General features: G+C 39.4%; 2 protein-coding genes and 1 non-coding gene across 4 annotated transcripts in view; 2 read left to right on the top strand and 1 right to left on the bottom strand.

Annotated features, from left to right (window-relative positions):
* Nucleotides 1-4,641, bottom strand: part of LOC118984017 (S-adenosyl-L-methionine-dependent tRNA 4-demethylwyosine synthase TYW1) — a 176,327-nt gene extending 171,686 nt beyond the window's left edge. Inside the window, exons 1-3 of one of the 2 annotated variants that reach the window (XM_037041728.1) lie at nucleotides 4,460-4,641; nucleotides 3,472-3,599; nucleotides 2,684-2,836 (exon numbers count right to left, since the gene is read on the bottom strand). In XM_037041728.1, coding sequence (XP_036897623.1) covers nucleotides 2,684-2,836; nucleotides 3,472-3,599; nucleotides 4,460-4,463 — 285 coding nt within the window. In that variant the 5' untranslated portion in view covers nucleotides 4,464-4,641. The remainder of the gene's footprint in view (nucleotides 1-2,683; nucleotides 2,837-3,471; nucleotides 3,600-4,459) is intronic. The other variant, XM_037041729.1, reaches the window with a different exon arrangement.
* A 781-nt stretch (nucleotides 4,642-5,422) lies between these two features.
* SBDS (SBDS ribosome maturation factor) lies at nucleotides 5,423-11,161 on the top strand. The gene is made up of 5 exons (XM_037041727.1): nucleotides 5,423-5,759; nucleotides 6,404-6,533; nucleotides 7,133-7,333; nucleotides 8,739-8,903; nucleotides 10,409-11,161. The coding sequence occupies exons 1-5, from the start codon at nucleotides 5,632-5,634 to the stop codon at nucleotides 10,535-10,537; spliced, it is 753 nt and encodes a 250-aa protein (XP_036897622.1). The 5' UTR covers nucleotides 5,423-5,631; the 3' UTR covers nucleotides 10,538-11,161.
* A 9,691-nt stretch (nucleotides 11,162-20,852) lies between these two features.
* On the top strand, nucleotides 20,853-20,919 carry LOC118984044 (small nucleolar RNA SNORD121A). Its single transcript, XR_005065854.1, has one exon. It is a non-coding gene; the product is annotated as a small nucleolar RNA SNORD121A (small nucleolar RNA).
* Nucleotides 20,920-25,678: the final 4,759 nt, after the last annotated feature.

Raw genomic sequence — 25,678 nt, 5'->3', positions numbered from 1 at the left:
AATTACAATGTAGGACGTGTCTTTGAGAGATACATTCATTACTAGTATGTGCTGAAATGCAAAAAAAAATTTTTTTAAACACTGCAAATTTGCATTTTTATATTATATAATAAAATCCACAATTTTTCTTTATTTTCAGCTACAATCTAGAAATTATTGAACAAAGAAATATAAAAGTGTACAGAATAAAAATAACAGAAAGATGGATATTGCTAAAAATTACAGCCATAAAAAGTGCTTTAACATTAATCAGAACCTTAAATAGTTGACTTTGCAAAATGTTTGTAAGAATCGTTGCAAAAAATATTGCTATGTTCAGGGCATAAATACTCTCACAAGACATGCAAAAATATTTTGATAAGCGACTCATTTTGGATGCAGCGAACATAACACATCTTTTTCTTTTTCCATCTGTCAAGGAAACCATATCTATGTCGTCATCAGAATTTCCTTCAAGCTGTATTTGAAACTGATGAAGTTTTGGGCGTATGGGCTCATGCACACCTGTGGAGATTTCTGAATGCCTTTATATTCGTTCTGACACTAACTGCATTAATAGATTTCTAACAAATATTCTGCACCTTGTTTTCACATTGCCATTCAGCATTTGGTCTAAGCATTTATTCCTGCAATATTCAAACTTGTGTACAGTATAACCATAGGCCATCTTCTGGTGTTCCTGGCCACGCTGTATAAACAAAGCACTTGGTCCACAGTGTCGACTCCTGACTTTGGTTGTAATATTCTATTCCCACATGTTATAACCAACCAGACAACTTAAATATTATGGTTTAATGTTAGTCACGTACAAACGTGCAGCTAGTCATGACCCAGAGCCTATGCACCAAATATGTGTAACAATATTTAAAACAAGAGTTTGTTTGTATCCCTCAGATCAGCTGCAACCTCCACAGAGTTGAAGGGAGCACAGCTCTGAGGCAGAAACCTGCCAGTATTCCAAAACTGTAAGGCCATTAAATAAACAGCCCCTTTCCTTTTCCACCAGACTTCTGACTCCAGAGTTCTGCCTATAGGTATCGCACAATAGAACCCCACTGACTGATCGGCAATAGCACTGGCCATTAAGATGTACATACAAAATTTTTAAAATCTAGCCCTTTATAGAAAAACTTTGCCAAATTCTATTGAATTGATAGAATTGAATAGATAGAATAGATAGAATAGATAGAATTTGAAGCTCTAGATAACAAGATCCCTTAGAGAGTAAAGTAAATGCAGACAGATAAAGACAGTCTCAAGGGCTGTGCCCTGAGACACCATCTTTCAAAAAATCAGCAAGTAATAGTAAGACTAGCCTCAGCAAAATAGGAGGAGAACCTAGAGAATGACCCGAAACTTAAAAGAACGTATTTCAAGAAGAAAAGAGTGGTCATGCAGCTAATAAGTCAAGTAAAATGAAAACTATGAATTAATTAGCAAAATGGAAGTCACTGGGAGCATGTCAGAGCACGCAAGCCTAACTGAGTGGTTTAACCAAAACGAGTAAAGAAACTGGAAATCACAAGCACAGATACTTTCAAGGAACTGTACTTTAAAAAATGAGATGGTAGTTAGAGGGAGATGTGGGACCAACAGGTCACACAGCATGCCCCGACCCACCCTACACAGAGCATTCAGTGAGAATTTCCAATTACCGAAAACAAATCTGTTCACAGAGTAACAGAGAAAATCCACACCAGCTTCCCCATTATTTTGACCTAAATGTGAGGAGAAAACCATAGATCACTAAGAACATGATGAGAACAAGCAGCAGAAAAACTGAGAAAGCTGATAACTAAGGAAACAGAAATGGAAAATATATGCTAAATTATTAACAAAATGTTGTAACAATTGAGCAAAATGACATTTTTGTAATTAAAAAACAATAGTGTACACAAAACATATTAAAAAGATTTGGAATTAAAATCCAAGAACCCAGAATGAAAAGAAAAAGTTACCATAAAGTATGAAAAAAAAGGTTTGAGACATAAACCAAAACCTCTAACATCCAACTAACAGGAGTTAGAACCACAAAAATAGAAGGGAGAAAAAATGGAAGGCAGAACTACCTGTCAGAATTATCAGCTGAATTAACGCAAACAAATCTTCAAAACCAGAGTCCAAGAGTCCAGCACACTGGCTAAAAAAAAGCTCCAACCCACACAAGGGCAGTAGTAGTGTTCCCAAAATGGACACAGCAAGCTTCACAACAAAAATACCTCACAACAGTGACCACCAGGTACCACAAATCACCTGGAATTGAGCACAAGACACAAAACCTACCAACCATCCCAGAAATGAAAAACAGATACTGGAAAAGGGAAAAAAGAAGATGAAAGAAGACGGGAGGGCCAATTCAGTTCATTGCTAAAAGGCACTTCTCAGAGAGTTTCTTAAAAGATCAGGAACCCAATGAAAAGTGTCATAAAAGGTTCTTACCTTGGCCCTGGCCAGTGTGGCTCAGTTAGTTGGAATATTGGGCCATATACCAACAGGCTGCAGGTTTGATTCCCCATCAGGGCATATCCTAGGCTGTGGGTTCTATCCCCAGTTGGAGGGCATAAAGAGGCAGCAGGTCAATACAGATCAATGTTTCTCTTGCTCGCTCGCGCTCTCTCTCTCTCTTCCTCTCTAAGATCAATGAAGATATCTCCTTGGTGGAAGATTAAAAAAAAGTTCTTACCTTGGCTGTACCAGTCTGGGAACCATAAAAAATCTTCACTCCAGACACAAAAACTTCCTTCTTTTGACGAGAGATATAACCATTTGTCATCAAATCCCGAGTTGCTTTTGGAACTGATTTCTCCTGTGAATTCTTGTCCTTGAAGATAAACAACTATACAAATCCATTAAGTTTGAATCTTTTCCTACCTTCAGTAGGAATGAAAAGTAGCATAAATACTGACCCATTTTATTACTCTCCTAATCTTTCTGGGTGTACTCCTCAAATACTGACCCTTTGGTATAATTAGATCCTTTTAAGGCAGAATCTACATTTCTTAAAACCAAAATGATTCCCGTAACAGTAGTATATGAATAAAAGTAGTATTCAAAGGTAAAACTATACATTTCATTCATAATGTATTTTAGTAGGATAAGAGTAGAAACGTATTTTCTGATCCTTAATCAGTGGGAAGAGACTACCACCCCTTAAACGTGTAACACAGATTTGTTGGTTTGTTTTTTTCACAAAAGTTGAATTTTTCATTACAAGATCTTCTTGCATCTTAAAAATGAGACACCCACAGACATCAAAGGTGAGAATACTTTAGTCCATAATAATTTAACCTTTAAAAACTGAGAATAAAAAATTTTAGGCATTAAAAAATGTCTAGAGACTAAATTATAAGTGATTTAAACTTCCTTTTAGCTTTTCTGCATTTTTCAGAATGCCTTAGACAATATTCATTCTACATTCTCTATAAAATCTAATGCCTAAATACTCTCCTATAAATAAGTAACTCCACTTACCTGCTTCCTGATGGCAATCTGGAAACAAATCCAAAGGCTAATACCAAAGGCAAAGCCCAAATATATGTAAAATCTGTTTATCCATAATGATATTAAAGATGAGAGATCCCATGAATCCAAAGAAGGACCTAAATTTAAAATGACACGTATATGTAATTTTATTTAAAGCTACATATACAAAAATGTCCACCCTTACTTTAAGAGTTAAAAAATAAAACTCCCAACCTCTATATTCAACAAGGCTAATAAATGGAAAGTCAACTCTAATAATAAATTATGTGACATGATAAAATTATGATAATGCTAACTCAAATATATGCACACCATCTGGAATTATGTTGGGATATATGTGTGTGTGTGTGTGTGTGTGTGTGTGTATATACACACACACACACACATATATATATATATATAAAACCTTTATTTGGTAGCATTTGAAAGCAAGAGAAGGGAATACAGAGTCCAAATACTTTATGTAAAATTATGACTTCATTTCGCTGTTATGCTTGCTCCATGAGAAAAGCTTTAAATAGCACTAAAACTACTCCCCTTTTTCTCATTTTATTTTTAAAGACCTATGGCTACTTGTAACACGTTCTTAAATAACTGTCCCCACGCTCCATTTTTTGAAGGGAGATATGGATGACCTGGCCTCAAATGTTAAACCTGGAGTCAATTTCAAAAGGCGAAGCCCAAAATTTGGGGTCCACATTTGAGGCTGCTTCACCCTGAAAAGGTCCTCAATATACATTAGTAAAGCGTGGGATGGGGTGTCCGTTTTCTCTGCCCTTTACTCGAGGTTAGAAGCAAAAAGTAAAAGCCAAGTCAAAAGGAAATATCAATCCTCCCTTGCCCTCAGCTGTACCCGTGCTGACAAGTGGAACAATCTCTGAAGGGTCCTGAGAACACCACTCCGCCGAGAGAGGGTCTCAGAAAACACGGTTTCTCCCCTCCAGCCTCACGAACGTTGTCCGCCTGGGGCCCTTACCCATGATCTTCAAAGCCCGGGCTCTTCGGCACCACAGAAGGCTACAACCGCGGACCTGAAAACCCGGCGGGTAGTCTGAGTACGGGGAACCAAAACTACCTGTCAGAACTACCTTGCAACATGAGTTCTACAACCTGAGATCGAGGCATTGGGGGCAGCCATGCCACTCGCAGGCTCGTCCGGATTGGCTCAGAGGGACAAGGGGCGGGCCCAGAGGAGAGCACCACTTAGAACTCTGGATGAGGAGCCGGAGTTCTCTGCTCCTGCTCGGATTGGCTCAGAGGGGAAAGAGGCGTGCTCAAAGACACGCACCGCCCAGAACTCGTGGAGGAGCAGCTAGAGCGATTCCGGACTCTCGGTAGTTGGCAGAGAGGAGGAAGGGACTGGTCGGTCAAACCGGGGGGGAAGGTGACGTTAAAAGAGGTTAAAACGTCATCAACCAAGTGAAATGTGTGAGCCCGTTTGCATCTCTGTTGAAACACACTGTAAAGGGCATTATGTAGGAGAAATTTACGGACTGATTCTTAGAGGATATGAAGAAATTATAGTTAATCGTGTTAACTACAGTCAACAGGTGTACTTTAGGATAGACTGAAGTACTTAAAGCTAAAGCCTATGATTTGCTTTAAATTACAACAAAAAATGAGGGGAAAAAATGAAACAAGAATAGTAAAATATATATAATTATTGGAACGGGCTGATGGGTACATAAACGTTCATTACGATTTTTCTTCTGTTTCTATGTTAAAATTTTTTCGTAATGAAAGGTTAAGGTGGGTGTTGGTGGCCCTGAACTCTGCGAATCTATGAGACCCGCGCCGAGTTTCGAGACGGTCTCCCAGCTTCAACAGCCAATCAGAGCTCTTTCGCTCGTTGACGAAATTATCTTACCTAAGGAAAAGCGTCTCTCTTTTCCGGAACGGAATGATGTCGTAAGAGTAACACTGCGCATGCGTTATTTCCTAGATTTTCCTGTTTCGGTTTTCGCACCACCTGAAGCCTGCGCAGTCAGGCCAGTGTGTGGTGGTGGTCGGCTAGGCCAAGTCGGTCGCGCCACTTAGCTCTCTGCCGTAGGGTGTGGCCCCGGGTCGCTATAGTGACGCGCAGGCGGCTCTCAGGCAGGTGGCGCAGGCCTGCCGTGGTTGGGTGGACCCCAAATCTGAGCAGCCACAATGTCCATCTTCACTCCCACCAACCAGATCCGCCTAACTAATGTGGCCGTGGTGCGCATGAAGCGCGCCGGGAAGCGTTTCGAAATTGCCTGCTACAAAAACAAAGTCGTCGGCTGGCGGAGCGGCGTGTGAGTGACCCTTTCCTTCTTGACCCCGGCAGGAGTTGGTAGCCTCTGGGGTGGCCGGTCTCTGGTGGTCGAATAAATGGGCTAGACTGGGTTCGTCAGGGAAAGAAATGGAAAAGTATTTTTAGCTGGAAGCGTGAGAAGTCACTTTTTCCCTGAGCTTAGCGCCTAAACCAAGCGGGGTTTTGGGGGGGGTTTGGGTTTTGGTTCGGTTTTGTTTTGGATTGTTGGTTTGGAGTTTGGTTTTTCTTTGCTACAGCCAAGAAACCCCCATCATTATAGTCCTTTTGCCAGAAAAAGGATAAAGGCAAAGAGACTTGTCTTAAAAATACTAGTTGTAGTGCAACTAATGTCACAGATCTTTTAGCCCAGATCAAAGTGCGTAGTGTCTTCTCTACTGCCACCTAGTGATCGGTATTTAGTGGCAGCAGCCAGACCCACACCCACACCCGCCATTCTTTCATATATCCTCTCACGACGTTTTTATCCAGTGAACAAATGCGAATACAAATGCAGTTCTGAGTTCTTGAAAATGTTTCCTCGGCACCGAGGGTCTTTGTTGTTTCTTGCCATTTGTATCAATAATATAAATGAATTTTCAAATTTCAAGTGTATTGACTTAGGACTTTGTCTCCTGTCCTCACAAGGGAAAAAGACCTTGATGAAGTTCTGCAGACCCACTCAGTGTTTGTAAATGTTTCTAAGGGTCAAGTTGCAAAGAAGGAAGATCTTATCAGTGCATTCGGAACAGATGATCAGACTGAAATCTGTAAGCAGGTGGGTTTTGGCAGCCGCAGCATAACTGACCCTAGTATCCATTTGTAGTATAAGTATTTAGAGGTGTGTTAAACTTAACTATTATTTTGGGGGGTAGTGAACAGTGAGCACACAATAATTTGATCTGCACAATATCACTTTTAGTAATTCAGGACATGGATTTTTTAGATTGAAGTGTAGTAGACATACAGTAATTCAACATTTATATACCTTATGAAGTGATAAGTGTATTAACCATTGTCACCATACAAAGAACATAGACGTTTTTTGTCAAAGCTTCTAGAAATTAAATGTACTAAATTGCCTTGCTCTGGTCACTTAGATATTTTTAAAGTAATATGCCTGAAAATAGAATTTCTTTTCAAGTAGTTCATCATTTAGACCCTTCACTAAGATTGCGTTTTCCCCTTCCAGTCCCAAATAAGTGATATTCTGTAGCACAAGATAATCCATTCTTTAGTCAAAGCTAAAATTACTATCTACATTTCAGTAGCTACAGAGGATGAAATTTAATTTTCTTACTTATTCTTGTGGTCAATTAACAAAATAGTATGTCATAGAGACATCGCTTTCTTAAATACGTTGGGTTTTTTTTTTAGATTTTGACTAAAGGGGAGGTTCAAGTATCAGATAAAGAACGGCAGACACAGCTGGAGCAGATGTTTAGGGACATTGCAACTATTGTAGCTGACAAATGTGTGAACCCTGAAACAAAGAGACCATATACTGTCATCCTTATCGAGAGAGCAATGAAGGACATCCACTATTCAGTCAAAGTCAACAAGAGTACAAAACAGCAGGTTAGTGGTTTTTAATGTTATCAGAAAGTATCCATGAAAATCACTTTTCTCTGAAGAAATCACACAAATAATTGGTCTGCAGTAATGATACTACTTGGAAGCTGGTGGATAGATTTGGGGGGGGCAGGTAGGATATATATTATAGAAGAGAAATGGAATTTTTTTAACTAAACACAAATATACATAGAATTCTTTCTATCCAAAATGAAACCTTTAAAGATAAAATTTGGGTTTTTAAAGTCATTATAAGTTTGCTTTTTTGAGTTTTTAAAAAACATATAATCACATACCATAGAAGTCACCCTTTGAAAAGTGTACAATTTGTTGTTATATTTACGAAGTTTTGCGACCTTTTCTACTATCTACTATCTCAAACCTTTCCTAGTTTGGGAACATTTTCATTACCCCAAAAAGAAACCCTGTGCCCAGTAGCATTCACTCCTCATTACCCCCTCTCACAAGCCTTTGGAACCTCGTCTCTATGGATTTGTCTATTCTGACATTTCATACAAGTGGAATCATACAACATGCAACCTTTTCAAGGTTCAGCCATGTTGTAAGGTGTATCGCTATTTCATTCTTGCCATGATACTTACATTGTTTTTGTAGACAAATATTTATTAACATTTATGGTTGAATAATATCCCATTGTATAGAAATACCACATTTTATTTATTCATGTACCAGTTGATGGACATTTGGCCTGGGCCCACTTTTCAGCTATTGTGAATAATGCTATGAAATTTCATTATGGGTTTTCTGTGGACACATGTTCATTTCTCTATACTCAGAAATGAAATTGCTAGGTCATATGGTAACTTTATGTTTAACCTTTTGAGAAACCATCAGTCATTCCAAAACAGCTGTATCATTTTACATTCCCACAACCAATGTACAAGGGTTCCAGTTTCTCCACATCCTTGACAATATTTGTTACTGCCTGCTTTTTTGATTATAGCCATCCTGGGGTTAACTTCTGGTTTTCATTTGCACTTTCCTCATGACTAATGATTTGAGCATATGTTACATGTTTGTTGACCTGATGTGTCTCTGGAGAAATCAATGTTCAGATCTTTTGACTACTTTTTAATTGGTTATTTGTCTCTTTATTATCCAATTGTAAGAGTTTTTCTATTTTCTGAATAGCAATAGTTGTCTATATAGCTTACTACTATTTCCCCCATTCTGTGGGTTGCCTTTGTTCCCTCACAAAAGTATTTCATCTTAAAAGTTCATCTTAAAAAATTTGCTTGTTTTTTAAATCTGTTTGTTTATGCTCATGTCATGCTCAGGAAACCATTGCCAAATCCAGCTAGATAGAAACAGCTTTGCTTTGAATACCTTATGAAATAAGGCAGTGGAAGCAGCAAAGAAATTGCAAACATTTTCAATTTTGTCTTGCTAGGCTTTGGAAGTGATAAAGCAGTTAAAAGAGAAAATGAAGATAGAACGTGCTCACATGAGACTTCGGTTCATTCTTCCATTGAATGAAGGGAAAAAGCTGAAAGAAAAGCTTAAGCCACTGATCAAGGTTGTAGAAAGTGAAGACTACGGTCAACAATTAGAAATTGTAAGATTAAAGGATTCTTATTTCTTTGCTTCTGTGTTACCAAAGTAGTTTCAGTAGTCATAAATGTGTAACAAACATTTAGAAGATGTGAACAGGAAGACATTTCCAGAAACATTTTACCTAGAATTCGGTAAAAATGTTAAGGTCAAAGTAGAACTAAATTGGAATTAAGAACACTTAAAATTTTTTTGTTCCTTTGTTTTCTAGTTAAATTATTTATGGTAAACTCATGTCAGTCATCAAGGCATTAACCTCCATGTTTAATGACTTACCTAGATTTTAAGTGAGAGAGTATATTTTAGAGTGAGTCTTACATGATGAGGAAATAAAAGACTAAACATTGGTCAGCCTCGTGTTTTTTTACAGAGAGGAAGGGGGAGAGAGAGAAACATTAATTGGTTGATTGTTGACCAGTGTGCCCTGAATGGGGTCAAACCCACAACCTTGGCCTGTTGGGATGGCGCTCTAACCAACTGAGCTTCCTGGCTCAGGCACCACAGAGCATTTTAAAGAGGCAGTAAAAATACTGTGTCTTTTGAGTCTTCGCCCCATAGCTTCAGACATAGTGTAAATTCAGCTTTCTGCAAATTTATGTCCTTAGACTTTGCAGCAGCTTTAGAAATAAATGAGCTCTAGAGGATTGTTGAACATTCCACTTTAGATGTGATACTCTGAAGTTCTATAGTCCTATAGTCCTTCAAAACTTTATAGGTGGTTTCTCTATAGGCTTTCTAGCCTGTCTCTTTCAGGTGTGGATAAAAAGGGATGATTTTATTAAACTATAAAATTTGAGGCTGAGTTTTGGTATCAAAAGTACCATAGTTTTCTAATCCAACTGCTGTCTTACAGCAAGCTGAGGGATCTGGTAAGTCTTTAAACATTAAACAGCAAGGTTAATGCCTTGTCACAGGAACCTCCATGCATACTCACAGTCAGGGGCTGAACTACAATGCCGCTTGCTGCCCTGTGCATCCTCCTCTATGTCGAACTGTGAACCTGTAGTGGTAGAGCTATCTGGAAAGTACAGGGTCCGGCAGAAGTAACGCCTACCTAAGTGTGGTTGGTAGAGTAATAATATGGGTGTAATAATTTATAGTTTTAATTTGAACATTTCACCTGAAATGCCACATGGTGTGCTTGAGCATGATATTGTTATGTTACAGAATTACATGCGTATGATTTTGTAATAAAAGGGGGTATGTTTTTTTAAGATTGTATTTATTTTTAGGGAAGGGAGAGGGAGAGAAACACTAATATGTGGTTGCCTCTCACACACCCCCTACTGGGGACCTGGCCCGCAACCCAGGCTTGTGTCCTGACTGGGAATCAGACCAGTGACCCTTTGGTTTGCAGACCAGCACTAAATCCACTGAGCCATACAAGCCAGTGCAGGGGTATTATTTGTGCCAGACCCTGTATTGTGAGTTTGTCTTAGAGGAAGTTAAGCTGTGTTCATTCTGTTGTATTGTTCTTCATGTGGTAAACAGCTATGTTAAATGTTTCAGGTGTGTCTAATTGACCCAGGCTGCTTCAGAGAAATTGATGAGCTAATAAAAAAGGAGACAAAAGGCAAAGGTTCTTTGGAAGTGCTCAATTTGAAAGACGTGGAAGAAGGAGATGAGAAATTTGAATGACATTCATCAGTCTCTTCAGCTTTGAAACACTAAAACATTTTCATTTCCCACACAGTCCTGTTTTCTTTCTGTGATCTGCCAAATACTTGCTCAGACTATTTTATGTTTTCCATCTTTGTGTTAAACATAAAAATTCATTGCTAAATAAGTATTATAATGTGGGGTTAATTTAGTTTTATTTATCAGTTGGGGTTACAGGTAAAAATGAAAAATTCAAGATACGAAGTCCAGAGCAGTATTTTGCTGTCTCGTGCCTTTGTAGCTTTCCAAGGGGAAAGTTACTTGAGGCAGCTCTTGTGGGTAAAAAGTTCAATTTTGTACATTTTAATATTAACTTGGGGAGGATATGTCTGTATAACAAAAACGGAGCATTTGGTGAAAAAACAATGTGTGTGTAGGGGTTGCTCTATCGTGTCCTATTGTAAAGCTTGGGTGATGACTTCCTGATTATCTAAAAAATAGATATGACTGCAAGACTTAAATAATTTTAATTAAAAATGCTGCCATAACCTAGATTATCCTTGGTAAAGAAAAATAGTCATTTATTTCTAATCCTTAAAGTTTATAATATATGTTAATATAGCTGAAATTATGAAATCAATAAAACCACTCTTTATTTTTATTGAACTGTGGCTTGTATTTCTGCACAGCTTGCTTTTTTCCCCTCTGCCTCTTATGTGGTAGGGTTGGAGAGTGGTTATCAGGGCTCACTACATCAGTATGAACAGTAGGCTTTGAACGGGGCCTGTTCTGATAAACACCTCATAGATCTTAACTGATATTTGAGAGGCATTTGAATTTATTTCAGTATTAACACTTAAATGGACAAATATGCAAGTGTTTTTAAATCTTCTCATCTTCAGAAGAGATACTTTAGTATATAAATTTAGGTTTCACTCAAAACATACAGGTATAAGCCCTGGCTGGTATAGCTCAGTGGATTGAGCACGGGCCTGCGAACCAGAGGATCGCGGTTCGATTCCCAGTCAGGGCACATGCCTGGGTTGTAGTCCAGTTCCCTGCAGGCCAACTCCCAGCAGGGGATGCACAAAAGGCAACCATACATTGATGTTTCTCTCCCTCTCTCCTTCCCCTCTAAAGATAAATAAATAAATAAATAAAATCTTTAAAAAAAAAAAACATACAGGTATATTTTGTGGACAGAAGTTTTTAACTGAAAAACAGTTCTTAATTTGAGCAGGTCCTGAAAGGGCATAGAATTTGCTGCTAATTCTTGTTCCCAGAAATGGCCTATTTTAAAATATCCTTGACTGAAATTATGAAGTCAAAATTTTTTCTTATGCCAAAAAAGTATTCTTGTTCGGTAACATGAGAATATACTGTTAATGTTGGAATTGAACTACTATTTTGGTATAATCCTTAAGATGACCCTCACACATCATCTTAGTTGTATGATAGAAAGTTGAAGTCCCTGGAAACTATTTTTTACCAGTGAAGTTTACACTAATTTATTTCCAGCTTTAACAGTTAAAGCTGTGTTTCAGGTCAAAAGTCATAGTTATTAAAAATGTTCAATAACTATCTTCAAAAAGAAGCAAGCAGTTACTTTAACACTGCTTGGAGTTTTTCTCATCTCATTATTCATCTCAAAAGCTGGAGTTTCAAGGCATGTCAGATGTAGAACACATCTGAGTAATGCCTCTGACCTATAAGAAATGATTTTCAGTGATTTTCAGCCTTTTCTCATCTCACGGCACACATGAACCAATCTATAAATAAATTCTGTAACACACCAAAAAAAATTTGTTTTGCCAATCTGACCAAAAAAAAATGTCTACCTTTGATTCATTCACACTGGATTGCTGTTGGGTTGGCTGTTGTCATTTTATTATTTGAAAATCTGAGGGGCCCCGTCTGGGTTGCCGGGTCAGAGCAGCGTTCCATATACCAAATGGTTCTGGGTTTCATTCTCAGAACACATACATAGGTTGCAGGCTACGTTGGATTATTTCAAGGAGTGATCTTTTCGTTTTGTTTTCTCAATGCAAGCTGTATTTTGTGCATCTGGTCAGGGTGGCATTTCGGAATTAACCATTTCTGTTAGCGGAGTGCGTTTCTGTGCAGCTCCCCTTGTGTCCATACACAGTTATGTGCCTCAGCCCATGGAACCTCATACCAGTCTGAAATTCTCTCATAGGCCTTGACTTTTGCCCACATTGTAAAATAGCCGTTTAAATAGCTGTCTGGTATGCTAGACTGTAAGCTCCTCAAGGGCAGGAGAGTTGCCCTTGGGTATATCCCACCATGTAAATAGGGCATAAATGTGGAGTAATAAGTGTGCAATCTCAATGAGGGCAAATGCCATCCATCATGAGAGTGAGTGGTAACAATTTTGGCTAATAACTTTTTCAAATCCGTCATTAAAGCTGGGGCAGAGTTTTCATCAAAGCCAGAGCTTCCCACCCCTCATACTGATGCACGCTGGTTTGCTGCTTGGTTTCTGGTCTGCACAGATCCCCTCAGCCTTCAGAGTGGCTGTCTGCCTGCACCCAGCCTTTCACATTTGCCCCAGGGTGTCCCGTGGGCTGTGAAGGGGAGAGACGGAGTAGCACTCATAAGCAGTGACCACACACGTGATTTCAACCTGCATGCTACCTACCATCAGTCCCACATCATAAGGTCCCTATGCTTTGGCAGTAGTGAGGCTCCTTAATTCCTTTATAGTTTTTTGTGTATCTTCTCTTACATTATTGAAGTTCAAGGGTATTGATTATTTGAAAATATTTTTCTGCTACTGCACGATGGAGGTGGTTGTGGATACACGGGTCGCCACTAACAGCACTTCATAGCTGGGATGACGAAGGCCATTGATTTTCATCTCCAGGCTTGTATATCCATGATGTCAGTAAGAATCTCAATGTAGCTTTATAGCCTTGACAATTCTAACCAAAAAGTGCAATCCTTCCCTATATCTTCAGCAGCTTGGCTATTCCAACTTTTACCCAGGAGTAACTTCACAACACTGAGCACACGTGGTTGAATGCCCAGGGCCCTTCCACACACCCAGGGAAGAGTCCTCATTTTCACCAGATTCCTAGATGAATGTTTATTGGTTTTCGGTCGGCAGAGAATGGAGATAAATGGTTTGAGGGCCTGAAGAAAGAAGAGTCATTTTTACTGCAGAGCAGTGGACCTGTCTCCTACATTCACATCCAGACTTTTCTGTCTGATGAGCCATTTCAATGCCAAAAGATTCGTGATGGCACTCTTCCCGAAGGCAAGCATAACTGACATGCTTTCACGGAGAAAGGTCTACAAGCTGATTTCTTACTGTTACATGGAGATAGAAAGTATGAAGACTAGTGATCTTACATGTAATTAGGGTAAAATAGTTTGTGGACATAAAGTTAAAACTTTGCAGATTATAGAAGTTTGGGGGCCATACACTAACAAGATGAAAGAAAGCATTTCTTAATGAAATTTGTATAGAGATACAATTCTGTAATGCTTGAATAACAACTGCCTGATTTTCTCACAGGTGTGCAGTGATTGTTCAGGAGTTCAATAATTTTATCAAACATGATGCCATAATAAAGGTTTCATAATTATGTAAAATTATTTTTAAAAGAGTTATTTCTGCAGTTGTGATGCATTTGAAGTAAAAAAACAGTTAAGAAAATTACTATATAATGTAAATAAAATTTACATCAGTAAAATTACATAGTAATGTAAATAAAATTGTCTATTACCAAATCAAGCAAAAGTAGCTAGATGAATCTTTTCCAGGTATGGAGGGTGTAACTTGAAATATTCATGAAGATCACTTTGGAGGCCCCTCTAATATAGACAAACATCTTCCAGAGCAGGGAAAACCAGGTACAAATAAGCTGTTATAACTTCAATTAGGAAAGATGAGTGAGCATTTAGTATTAAGTGGCCATGGGTGGAGAAGACAATTTTTTTACAAATACAAACCTTCAGTCCAAAGTCACAGGGGGAGTCAACCACAAGTACTGATATACCATAGACCTGCTTCTCCTGGCACGACTCTGCACAGTGCGTTCTCATGTCCCAAGGGTCGGAGGCTCATTTACAAGAGCCAGTTCACCCAAGCTACCTGATGAAGTCAGTTAATCCTTCATAAAATGTTTATCCCCAAATGCTAAAATAATAATTCCAATGTTTATGCTGATGAGACAACTTGCACAAGAACTTTTAAGTGTTTAGAGTTTTTAATAAAATGTTTAGGAAATGTTTGTCAAATGATTGATCCTCCCAGCTCCCTGCTAAAGCAACTGTAGAATTACTACACGGAGGCTGACTTTCAGAGTCTGGAAGAAAGCTTGGTTAGGACAACCCAGACAATTTTGAAAAAGAAGATTAGTCAAAGGGAGATTGTTATACCAAATACTAAAACTTTCTGTAAAGTTGCCATGGTCAAGGCAACATGGAATTGGCACAGAATAGGCTAATCAGTGTAAGAGAACAGAGCCCAGAGACATGAGCCCAAGACCCAAAATAAAGGTGTAACATATCATAAACGTAGCTATGGTGGGCAGAAAATACCCCCACCCCTTCACCCAACTAACCAAAAGATGCCCATGCCCTAATCTCTGGAAGCTGTGAATGTATTTCCTTGTATGGCAAAAGAAATTTTACAGATGACCTAAAAATAGGGAGACTACCCTGGATTATCCAGGTGCTCCCAGTAATTACACAAGCCCTTAAAAATGGATGAGAAAAGCATGATGACTGGTTCAGAGAAAAGAAACAGTGCAAGAGGGGGCAGGAGAGGTCTGAAGTGTAAGAGGCACTTAACCTGTCCTTGCTGGAGTTGAAGATGGGACCTGGGACCACAAGCCGAAAAATACAGACAGCCTTCAAAAGCCATAAAGGACCCTCAGCTGCCAGCCATCAGGGAAATGGGACCTGAAAGGAACTAAATTCTGCCAATGACCTGAAAGAGTAAGGAAACAGATTCTCCCCTAGAGCCCCCTGGATGAAACACAGCCCTGCAGACCCTTTGATTTTAGCCCAGTGAGACGGCACTACACTTCTCACATGTAGAACTATAAGGTAATAGATCTGTACACTTCAAACTGCTAAGTTTGTGGTAGTTTGTTATGACTGAAGTAGATACCTGTGTGTCCTGTTAACCTAAAATACAGGCCTTTCAAAGGGAGAGGCCACAAGCATTTATTTGAGGTAAAAGAATTTGGGACACACAGATTCAGGCAGAAGCCCAAATAGTGTTCTGATTAGGAGACAAAGACAATGGGTGTTTATGAGAAATGGGAGGGAAACGATTACGTCAAGAGAAGGAAGGTGTTACTATAGGGGCAGGTAAACTAATATAGTGTTATTAANGCCAGCCATCAGGGAAATGGGACCTGAAAGGAACTAAATTCTGCCAATGACCTGAAAGAGTAAGGAAACAGATTCTCCCCTAGAGCCCCCTGGATGAAACACAGCCCTGCAGACCCTTTGATTTTAGCCCAGTGAAACGGCACTATGCTTCTCACATGTAGAACTATAAGGTAATAGATCTGTACACTTCAAACTGCTAAGTTTGTGGTAGTTTGTTATGACTGAAGTAGATATCTGTGTGTCCTGTTAACCTAAAATACAGGCCTTTCAAAGGGAGAGGCCACAAGCATTTATTTGAGATCAAAGAATTTGGGACACACAGATTCAGGCAGAAGCCCAAATAGTGTTCTGATTAGGAGACAAAGACAATGGGTGTTTATGAGAAACGGGAGGGAAACGATTATGTCAAGAGAAGGAAGGTGTTACTATAGGGGCAGGTAAACTAACATAGTGTTATTAATTCTAAATGGTGTTTTATTTTCAGTCCCATAGTCATTATATCTGTTTCCTTGTTATCTTTGCATACAGTTCTTTGGGCACAAGGTTACTTTAGTCTCAGGCCAAAGGTATTTTGCCAGGTTTTCACCTTCCAAAGGTTTGAGATGCAAGACATGCAAGGCAATTCCTCTGGTGTGGCAGCTCTGGCTCCATTTAAAGGGGCTTCATTTATTTATTTTTTTTGACAGCCCTATAGAGACCTATAATCCATAATGTCTATGGTCATAAAAAATAAAGCAGGGAGAGGGATTAGAAGAGGAAAGAAAATTATAGAGAAATATATTAAGGTCTTATCTCATTTTGTACCTTTTTCAGAGGAAACCCCCTAAATACATATGTATAGGTATATTTTGCAAAGGGATGAGGCTAGACCACCAGCTTACACCATACACGAAAATGAACTCAGGATGGATGGAAGACCTGGATACAGGTTGTAACACCTTGGGGTCCTAGAGGAGAGCATAGGCAGGAAGGTTTCAGATATCCCATGTAGAAATATTTTCACTGATATGTTCCCTGGAGCTGGGGGTACAAAGGAAAGAATGAACAATATGGAACTGCATCAAGCTGAAAAGCTTCTGGACAGCTAAAGAAAGCATCAGCAGGGTGAGAAGGGAATGAACCATATGGGAGAATATATGATGCCTTAGACCAAGGTTTGATCTCCAGAATATATAAGGAACTCAGATGACTCCACACCAGGAAGACAAACAACCCAATTGGAAGATGGACAGAGAACTTGGGTGGACACTTCTTCAAGGAGGGCATACAAGGTATGAAAGGATGCTCAGCATCACTAGTATCAGAGATGCAAATTAAAACCACAATGAGATACCACCTCACACTGGTCAGAATGTCAATCATAAACAAAGCAACAAACAAGTGCTGGTGAGGTTGTAGAGAAAAGGGAACCCTAATGCACTGATGGTGGGAATGCAGACTGATGCAGCTACTGTGAAAACCAGAATGGAATTTTCTGTATGGAATTTCCTCAGAAAACTAAAAATGAATCTGCCTTTTGACCTGACAACTCCCCTGCTGGGATTATACCCTAAGGATCCTGAAACACCAATTCAAGAGAACCTATGCAGCCCAATGTTCATAGCAGCATTATTTACAATAGCCAAGTGCTGGAAATAGCCTAAGTGTCCATCAGTAAATGAGTGGATCGAAAAATTGTGGTACATTTACACAATGGAATACTACACAGCAGAAAGAAAGAAGAAGCTCCTACCCTTTGCAACAGAATGGATGAAACTAGAGAGCATTATGCTAAATAAAATAAGCCAGGTGGTGAAAGACAAATATCACCTATAAGTAAAATCTAATCAACAATACAAGGGGAGCGAAAATAGAACCAGAGACATGGAAAATAAAGAACAAAGTGACAGTGACCAGAGGGGAGGGGAGAGGGGGATAACAGGGCAAAGAAGGGAAATGGTCAAGTCAAGGAACATGTATAAAGGACTCATGAACAAGGACAACAGGGGTGGGGGCGCAGAGGATTGTGGGGGGGGGCAGGGCAGGAGAGAGCAATGGGGGAAAAATGTGGACAACTAATTTCACAATGGTAGAAAAATATTGAATAAAGAATTTTTTAAATTTAGATATGTTTGTAAGAACATAGAGAAATCTATAGAAGGAAATAACATGACTCCCACAGATATATTACAGCCAGCAAGATTATTTGTAAAACTAAAAAACAATAAATTTTCAAAAGAAAAATAAAATACTTGTTTTTCATCTTAGAAATAATTTTACTAGTAAAGTAACATAATTTATCTCTTACTGTCTAGTTTTTAATATGAAGATATTTATTATATTAAAAATACTTTGATGACCGGTGATTTTGCTGCAATAAGAAACTTTACCAGATTCTATTTAGCTTTATGCCATAATTCATTTTTAAAAATTATTTCAAATTAAAGATGACATACAACATAGTCAACATTTATACAACTTACAAAATGGTCACTCCAATAAGTCTAGTAACCGTCTATCACCATACTTATTAGATTACTGACTGTATTCCTTATGCTATACTTTACATCCCTGTGATTTACTTTATAACTGGAGGTTTGTACTTTTTAATCCCTGCATTCTTTCCACCCAACCTCTTATCCCCAACTCCTGTGGCAATCATGAGTTTGTTCTCTGTATCTATGAGTTTTTACTGTTTCATGTTGTTTTTGAGATTCCACATGTAAGTGAAATCATATGGTATTTGTCTTTCTCTGTTGACTCATTTCAGTTAACATAATTCTCTCTAGGTTCATTCAAGTTATCACAAATGGCAAGAGTTCACTGTTTAAGGCTGAGTAATATTTCATTGGATATATGTACCACATCTTGTTTATCCATTCATCTATTGATGGTCATTAGGTTGTCTCCATATCTTGGCTATTGTACACAATGCTATAATGAATATAGGGGTTCACATGTCTTTTTAATTATTGTGTTCATTTTATTTGAATATATACTCAGAAATGGAACTGTTCTTTTTTTAAGATTTATTTCTTTTTAGGTGAGAGGGGAAGGGAGAGAGAGAGAGGGAAAGAAACATGAATGTTCCAGAGATACATTGATCAGTTGCTTTTGCATGTCCCCAGTCAGGGACCTGACCCACAACCCAGGCATGTGCCCTGACCAGGAATCGAACAGGCAACCTTTCTATCTGTGGTACAACTCCCAACTCACTGAGCCACACCAGTCAGGGCAGAAATGGAACTGTTGGGTCATAGCATATGATAGTTCTATTTTTACTTTATTTATTTCTTTTAGTTTTCTTTGGTGGCTGCACCAATACACAATCCCATCAACAATGTACAATGATTCCCTTTACTCCATATTCTTGCCAACAAGTGTTATTTGTTGTTTCATTGATGATAGCCATTCTGTCATGTGAGGTGACATCTCATTGTGGTTTTGTTTTTAGGGTGTTTTTGTTTGTTTTGCAGGGGTTTGGTCTCTTAAAAATATAATCATAATCACAATACCATTATCATACATCCACATTTAACAAGTATTAAAATATCATCAAATATCCAGTTGTTGATGCTTTTTTTTCAATTGTCCCATAAATCTTTATAATGTTTTATATAATTCAGGATGCAAAAAAACAAGTGTTTTGCTTTGTTTTTTGTTTTACTGTGTCATTTAAGTCTCTTTTCTTTTTAATTGTTGTTCAAGTACAGCTGTCTCCATCATTGTAGTTTTGAATTGCATTTCCCTCATGGAAAATACTAATTTTAAGTTGTTGTGTCTTAAATACTATTGAACTCACCTTTTAAGCAAATTAAATAATTGAAACATTCAATTCATAAAATACAAATAAATTGGGGTTGGAATAAAACCCCTTCACGGAATAAAATGGTTCACCACAGAAGATATATTTTTAAAGTTCTTCAGTAAATTTAAAGTGACATTCAACCCTTTTTCTCAACAAGGTTCATTTTCAAGGGTCTCTTCTGCCTTGCCATTAGGAAATTGTGAGAGACCTCCCTGGTACTGGGAACTTGAGGTTTTAAACTCTGCCCCTAAGAAGGAAGGAGGGGCAGGAAGCCCAGGAAGGAGATGCGGATGAGTTGCTTCCAGTGGAGGTCTTGCACTGGACCGTGGGCGCTGCACCTTTTGCACCCTCTTTAGGGATACCCTTTTGTCCGTGGCTAAGCTATAAAGAGGCTTATTGGTTTTGAATCACACTTGGAATGGGTATACATTTGAAAATCTACTGGGAGAAAACGAAGGCTTCTATATGGTCAGAAGGGGTACCCTTTGCCAGGTACCCTTGCTAATGGTCAGAACTTGGCCCAATTGGAGGCTGATATTCAGGGCCTGAGAGGAGCTATTTGAAGGTCTTCTCTCAGACTAACTGGGACAAAATGGAACTAAGTACTAAGAATTTACAGGTTGTCTTAACTTAGTGTTTGATAAGACAATATTTGCAAGTGAGGCAAGATAGTAAGAAGCAAGGAAAATTCCTAGGCAAGTGGAATGGAGAAACTGAGACAAGAAAATAAAACAAGGCCAAACAGTTTGAGTAATTTACAGCCAGCTGCTGAATCACAGGACCTTACCTCCCCTGACCGAGGACTTATGAGCAAATAGCTTTCACCGCTCTTCCCTCATCAAAGAATACACAGCTTAAATCTCCCTGGTCTGGGAGATAGAGAACAGAGACCCAATTAATGTCATTTGTGCCAGCTAAACCCAAGGACAGATGGAAGTCAGAGGGACAAATAACAAAAAAAATATTCAAAGCCAGACAGACTCAAAAGTAAAACAGTATAGTGACCCAAGAATATTCTCAAATCCCCCTACGTGCTCATTCTGACATATCGGCATGTTAAAAATGCACCTGGAAAGCTAATGAATATTGTTGAAACTGTCCCCTAAGATTCTCACCCACAGAAAAAAAGATAAAAGGGCCCCTTTTATGGGCCCCTTCCAGGCATGAACTTTTTATTTCCTTCTAAATTCTAAGGGTCCCAACAATGATATGTTCATTTCCAAGCACATATCTGATGATTCCATGTGGAATTCAACTACTCCGAGTTGAAAAAAAAATTCTAAGGGTCCCAAGAAGACTTGCAGCCAGCAGAGCAATGGGGAGCAGCAGCTTGACCCGAGCTCCCCCACTGATCCTGTCTCCAGGGCCCCTTTTTCTCTGACTTCAGATGAGCTAACAGCAGTCCCGCCTTAGCTCACTCCTTTCCTATAACTTATCTAGGGAGCCACAGCAACCCCTGCCTAGTCTCTCTCCTGTTACTTTTTCTACCCTAAGTCCTTCCTTTGTTTCACTGTCCCCACCTTAATGTAAGTATTCTCAAAATCACCTAGATTCATGCTATGAACTCTTTCCTACATGAAGTCAAAACCCCACACATTACAGGCCAGCCTGAGCCAGACCTGCTCCTGGCCCATGACTGGCCGGTAACACAAGGGTTTTTTTAAAGGGCTATCACCCTAAAAAAAATATCCCATTGGTACCTAGGTGAGGATCAAATTAAAAGAAAGATAAAAGAGTATCATGGCTAGCCTAACATTCCCTTAACAAAACTAAAGAACAGAAATCAGACTTAGAGCAAAAGTTAAAATTTATTTACACTATTAACTCACCTTACCATATCACACTGTAGCCATACAATCCCTTTGGTGCCAGGGTGTCGTCCAACATTTTGGTGTCTCTGGGCCACACTGGAAGAAGCAGGGTTGTCTTGGGCCACACGTTAAATACACGAACACTAACAAAAACCGATGAGCCAAAAAAAGGTTTGAAGCAAATTTACAATTGTGTATTAGGCCTCACTCACAGGCATCCTGGGCTGCATGTGGCTGGTGGGCCACAGGTTGGACACCCCTGTTTCAGACAGACCGCTGGGAAAAGCTTCACCAAGATCACAAATGGCCAGACCCTTTGTGGAGTACCCCTGCTAATGGTCAGAACTTGGCCCAGCTGGAAGACGATATTCAGGGCCTGATAGGAGTCATTTTAAGGACTTTTATAAGATTAACTGGGCCAAAACAGAACTAAGTACTGCAAGGGAAAGTAAACTCACATAAACATTTGTGGAAGGATCCCACACGCCACATTCCACAGGGACACAGCTCTAAATCCAGTTGTAGAAACCTCCCCATTTCCGTTTTATCTGAGATTCTTCTCCTCGATATAAACAAGCATATTCGAGATGATGTAGTACACTTGGCAGATGAGACCTTGATGTGATCATTGAGGGTGAGATGAAATTTTTTGAAGAATTAAAAACAACTATTCTTGCCTTGGCCGGTGACTTAATTGGCTGGAGCATTGACCCTTACACCAAATGGTTGCAGGTTTGATCCTAGGTCAGGCCACCTAGGCTGCAAGTTCAATCCCCAGTGGGGCTGAGTGCAGGAGGCAACCAATCCATATTTCTCTTCCATATCCATGTTTCTCCGGGTCTCTCTCCCCTGCTCTTCCTCTCTAACATTAATAAACATATCCTCAGGTGAGGATTTTAAAATACATATATCAAAATAACTTCTTGGTTTACTAATTAATGCAGCTGATAAGTTCAGTTAACATTCCCACCCACACAAATCCCCTATGCCTTTTTTAAAAGTTTAATGTAATTTTATTTTGTTAAACTTTTTCTATCCCCTCAACCTCAACCTGCTCCCCTTTGGCAACCATCAACTTGTTCTCTGCGCCTATGAGGCTGTTTCTGTTTTATTTTCTTCATTCATTAGGTGTTTCTATGGACTTTGTAGAATGAGTTTGGAAGCATTCTCTCCTCCTCAATTTTTTGGGACAGTTTAAGAAGGATAGGTATTCATTCTTTGAATGTTTGGTAGAACTCAACTGTGAAGCCATCAGACCCTGGACTTTTACTTGTTAGGAGCTTTTTCTTTAAATGAAAAAGATTTAATTTATGTATTTTTAGAGAGAGGGGAAAGGAGGGAGAAAGAGAGGGGGGAAACATCAGTTGGCCACTTCCCACATTGCCCCAGTCAGGGACCTGGGTCACAAGCTGGGCAAGCGCCCCAGCCGGGAGCAAAACCAGCACCTGGTTGCTTTGCAGGACGGCGCTCGACCAACTGGGCCGCACTGGTCATGGTTGTCGGGAGCCTTTTGATCACTATTTCCGTTTCATTTCGAGTAATTGGTCTCTAGGTATTCTATTTCTTCCTCGTTCAGTCTTTAAAAGTTACATTCTAGAAATTTATTCATTTCTTCTAGATGGTCAAATTTGTTGGCATGTAATTATTTGTAGTATTCTTTAATGATTTTTTTTATTTCTGTGGTGTCAATTGTAACTTCTCTTTCATTTACGATTTAATTTTTTGGACTTGTTTGTTCTTAGTGAGTTTTAATAATATTTGACAAAGGAGGCAAGAACATGTAATGGTGTGATGGCGTTGAAAACAATGACAGATACATGCAAGAAAATGAAATTTGACTACCTTCTTACAGCACACACAAGACTATACTCAAAAGAGATTAATAACTTAAATGTAAGAATCAAAACCACAAAACTCCTAGAAGAAAAATAAGTAATAAAATAGCTGACATTTCTGGTAGCAATATTTTTATCTGATATATCTCTGCAGGCAAGGGAAACAAAAGATAAAATAAACAAATGGGACTACATTAAACTAAAAACTTCTGCACAGCAAAGGAAAGCATCGACAAAAGAAACAGAAATTTGCATGCAGTAAGAGGTTATTGTCCACACTGTACAAAGAACTAAAATGGGCAGATACTTCTTCAAAGAAGACACCCAGATGGCCAACAGACACCAAAGGATGCTCAACATCACTAATCGTCAGAGACATAAAAATTAAAACCACAACGAGATCTCACTTCATTGAACGGCTATCATCAACAAATCAACAAGTGTTGACAAGGGTGTGGCATAAAGGTAACCCCAGTCCACTGCTGGGGGGAATGCAGATGGATACATCAAGAAAAACAGAATGGAGGGTCCTTAAAAATTTAAAAATGGAACTGTGTCATGACCTAGGAACTTTACTTCCTGGGATATACACAAACAAACCCAAAACCCTAATTCAAAAAATATATACTCACCCCTATGTCTGTTGTAGGATTATTTGCAATAGCCAAGCTACGGGAGCAACTCAAATATCTATCGATAGACAAGTGGATCAAACATCCACAGTACAGCTACACAATAGGGTACTCTACTTGGCCCTGAAAAGAATGAAATCTTACCACTGGTGACAGCATCGATGGACCTAAAGCAAAATAAGTCAGTCAGAGAAAGACAAATACCATATGATTTCACTTACATGTGGAATCTAAAAAACCAAATAAATAATAAACAAACAAAATCGAGCAAGACTAATAGATACAGAGAACAGGCCGATGGCTGACAGAAAGAAGGGGGCTTGAGAGACTGGGTGAAAAAGTTGAAGGGATTAAAGGGCATAAATTGGTAGTTATAAAATATTCACAGGGGTGTATAATGCAGCATAGAGAACATACTCAATCATATTATAATAACTATGTGTGGTCTTCGGTGGGTACAGGAAATATCAGGGTGAGCACTTAGTGAAGTGTGCAACTGCATGATCACTGTACACAGAGCTGTACAGTGGTGCTGTACACCCCAAAATAATACAAAACAATACTGCATGTAAACTATAATAAAAAATATATTCTTAAAAAAAGAAATCTGTATCTGCACTATTCAAGTTTTTCTTGTACGGACATGAAGCCCCTTTTAAAGTTGTATAACTTTTCCATTCTGCAAGAGAAAAATACTGACACATTGGCCTCAGACATACCAACTTTGAACCTCAGTCGTGACTAAGCCCACCTGAGACTGATACCGGCCCAGAGGCTAGTAAGCAAAGCCAAGAGGTCAGGAGAGGGGGTCCTGTTGATGTCATAGAGCAGCCAGGCTATCAGCTGCATGACCTAGCAACTCTGCCTACTTCACCCCTGCTGTGCCCTGGTGTCTGGCACAGGCTCAGCCTGCTGGGCGCTGGCCCTTTCCCTGCAAAACCACATCCGTAACTGTTGGGAGGTCTTCTAATGAAGCCCAAGTACTGCACCACTTGGATGTGCAGTACAGGATGACTGCCCCAGTTCTGTGCAGAGGATAAAAACAGAGTATCTAGTACATCTTTTTGGAGCATCAAGTTTATTACAAAATTTGGAAAAAACAAGTACTTTAATAAGAATACCCACAAACATGAGGGCAAAGAAGAGCAGGGGAGGGGAGAAGGGCCCAGGGAAAAACAATCCAGTCTCTAAAGTTTCATTAGGTGGGGGCCGAGGGGTGGACCCGCAGTGAGGCAGCCTCTCTTCCTGATGGTCAGGGGGCTCCAGGCCGTCCTCCTCACTTAAGATGCTTCTGAAGGCCACAGAGATGCCCAATATCCACCATCTGCCAGACCAAGCCTCTCACCGGCGCATGTAGTGTGTGTTTCTGGCACTGGCCTCGCCCACAGCTGTGTGTGTGCCAGTGACCAGCCTCCATGGAGCTCAGCACCTTCAGGATCAACATTTAAAATGCAAAGGGTACAGGGCTGTTGGTGTGGCTCAGTGGGTTGGATGTCATCCAATAAGCTGCAGGGTCCCTGGTTCAACTCCTCGTCAGAGCACATGCTTGACCAGGCCCCTGGTTGGGCCTCAGGGTCCTCAGGTTTTTCTTAAAATGTATATGCCTCAGCCATCCACAATTTTTAAAAATTATATCAGTTTCACTCTTGTTTTTTTATGATGTTGCTTTTTAGAGGACAGCCTACAGCAAATGCTGTTCTTTAAGAAGAACCTGAGGACCCTCCTAGCCATCCCATGCCAGCCATGCG

Source organism: Sturnira hondurensis, unplaced genomic scaffold, assembly GCF_014824575.4.
Source record: "Sturnira hondurensis isolate 20B ecotype Veracruz unplaced genomic scaffold, ASM1482457v3 Scaffold0003166, whole genome shotgun sequence".
NCBI lineage: Eukaryota > Metazoa > Chordata > Mammalia > Chiroptera > Phyllostomidae > Sturnira > Sturnira hondurensis.
The sequence above is the reverse complement of the archived record's forward strand: the minus strand, read 5'-3'. Positions and strand labels throughout refer to the sequence as shown.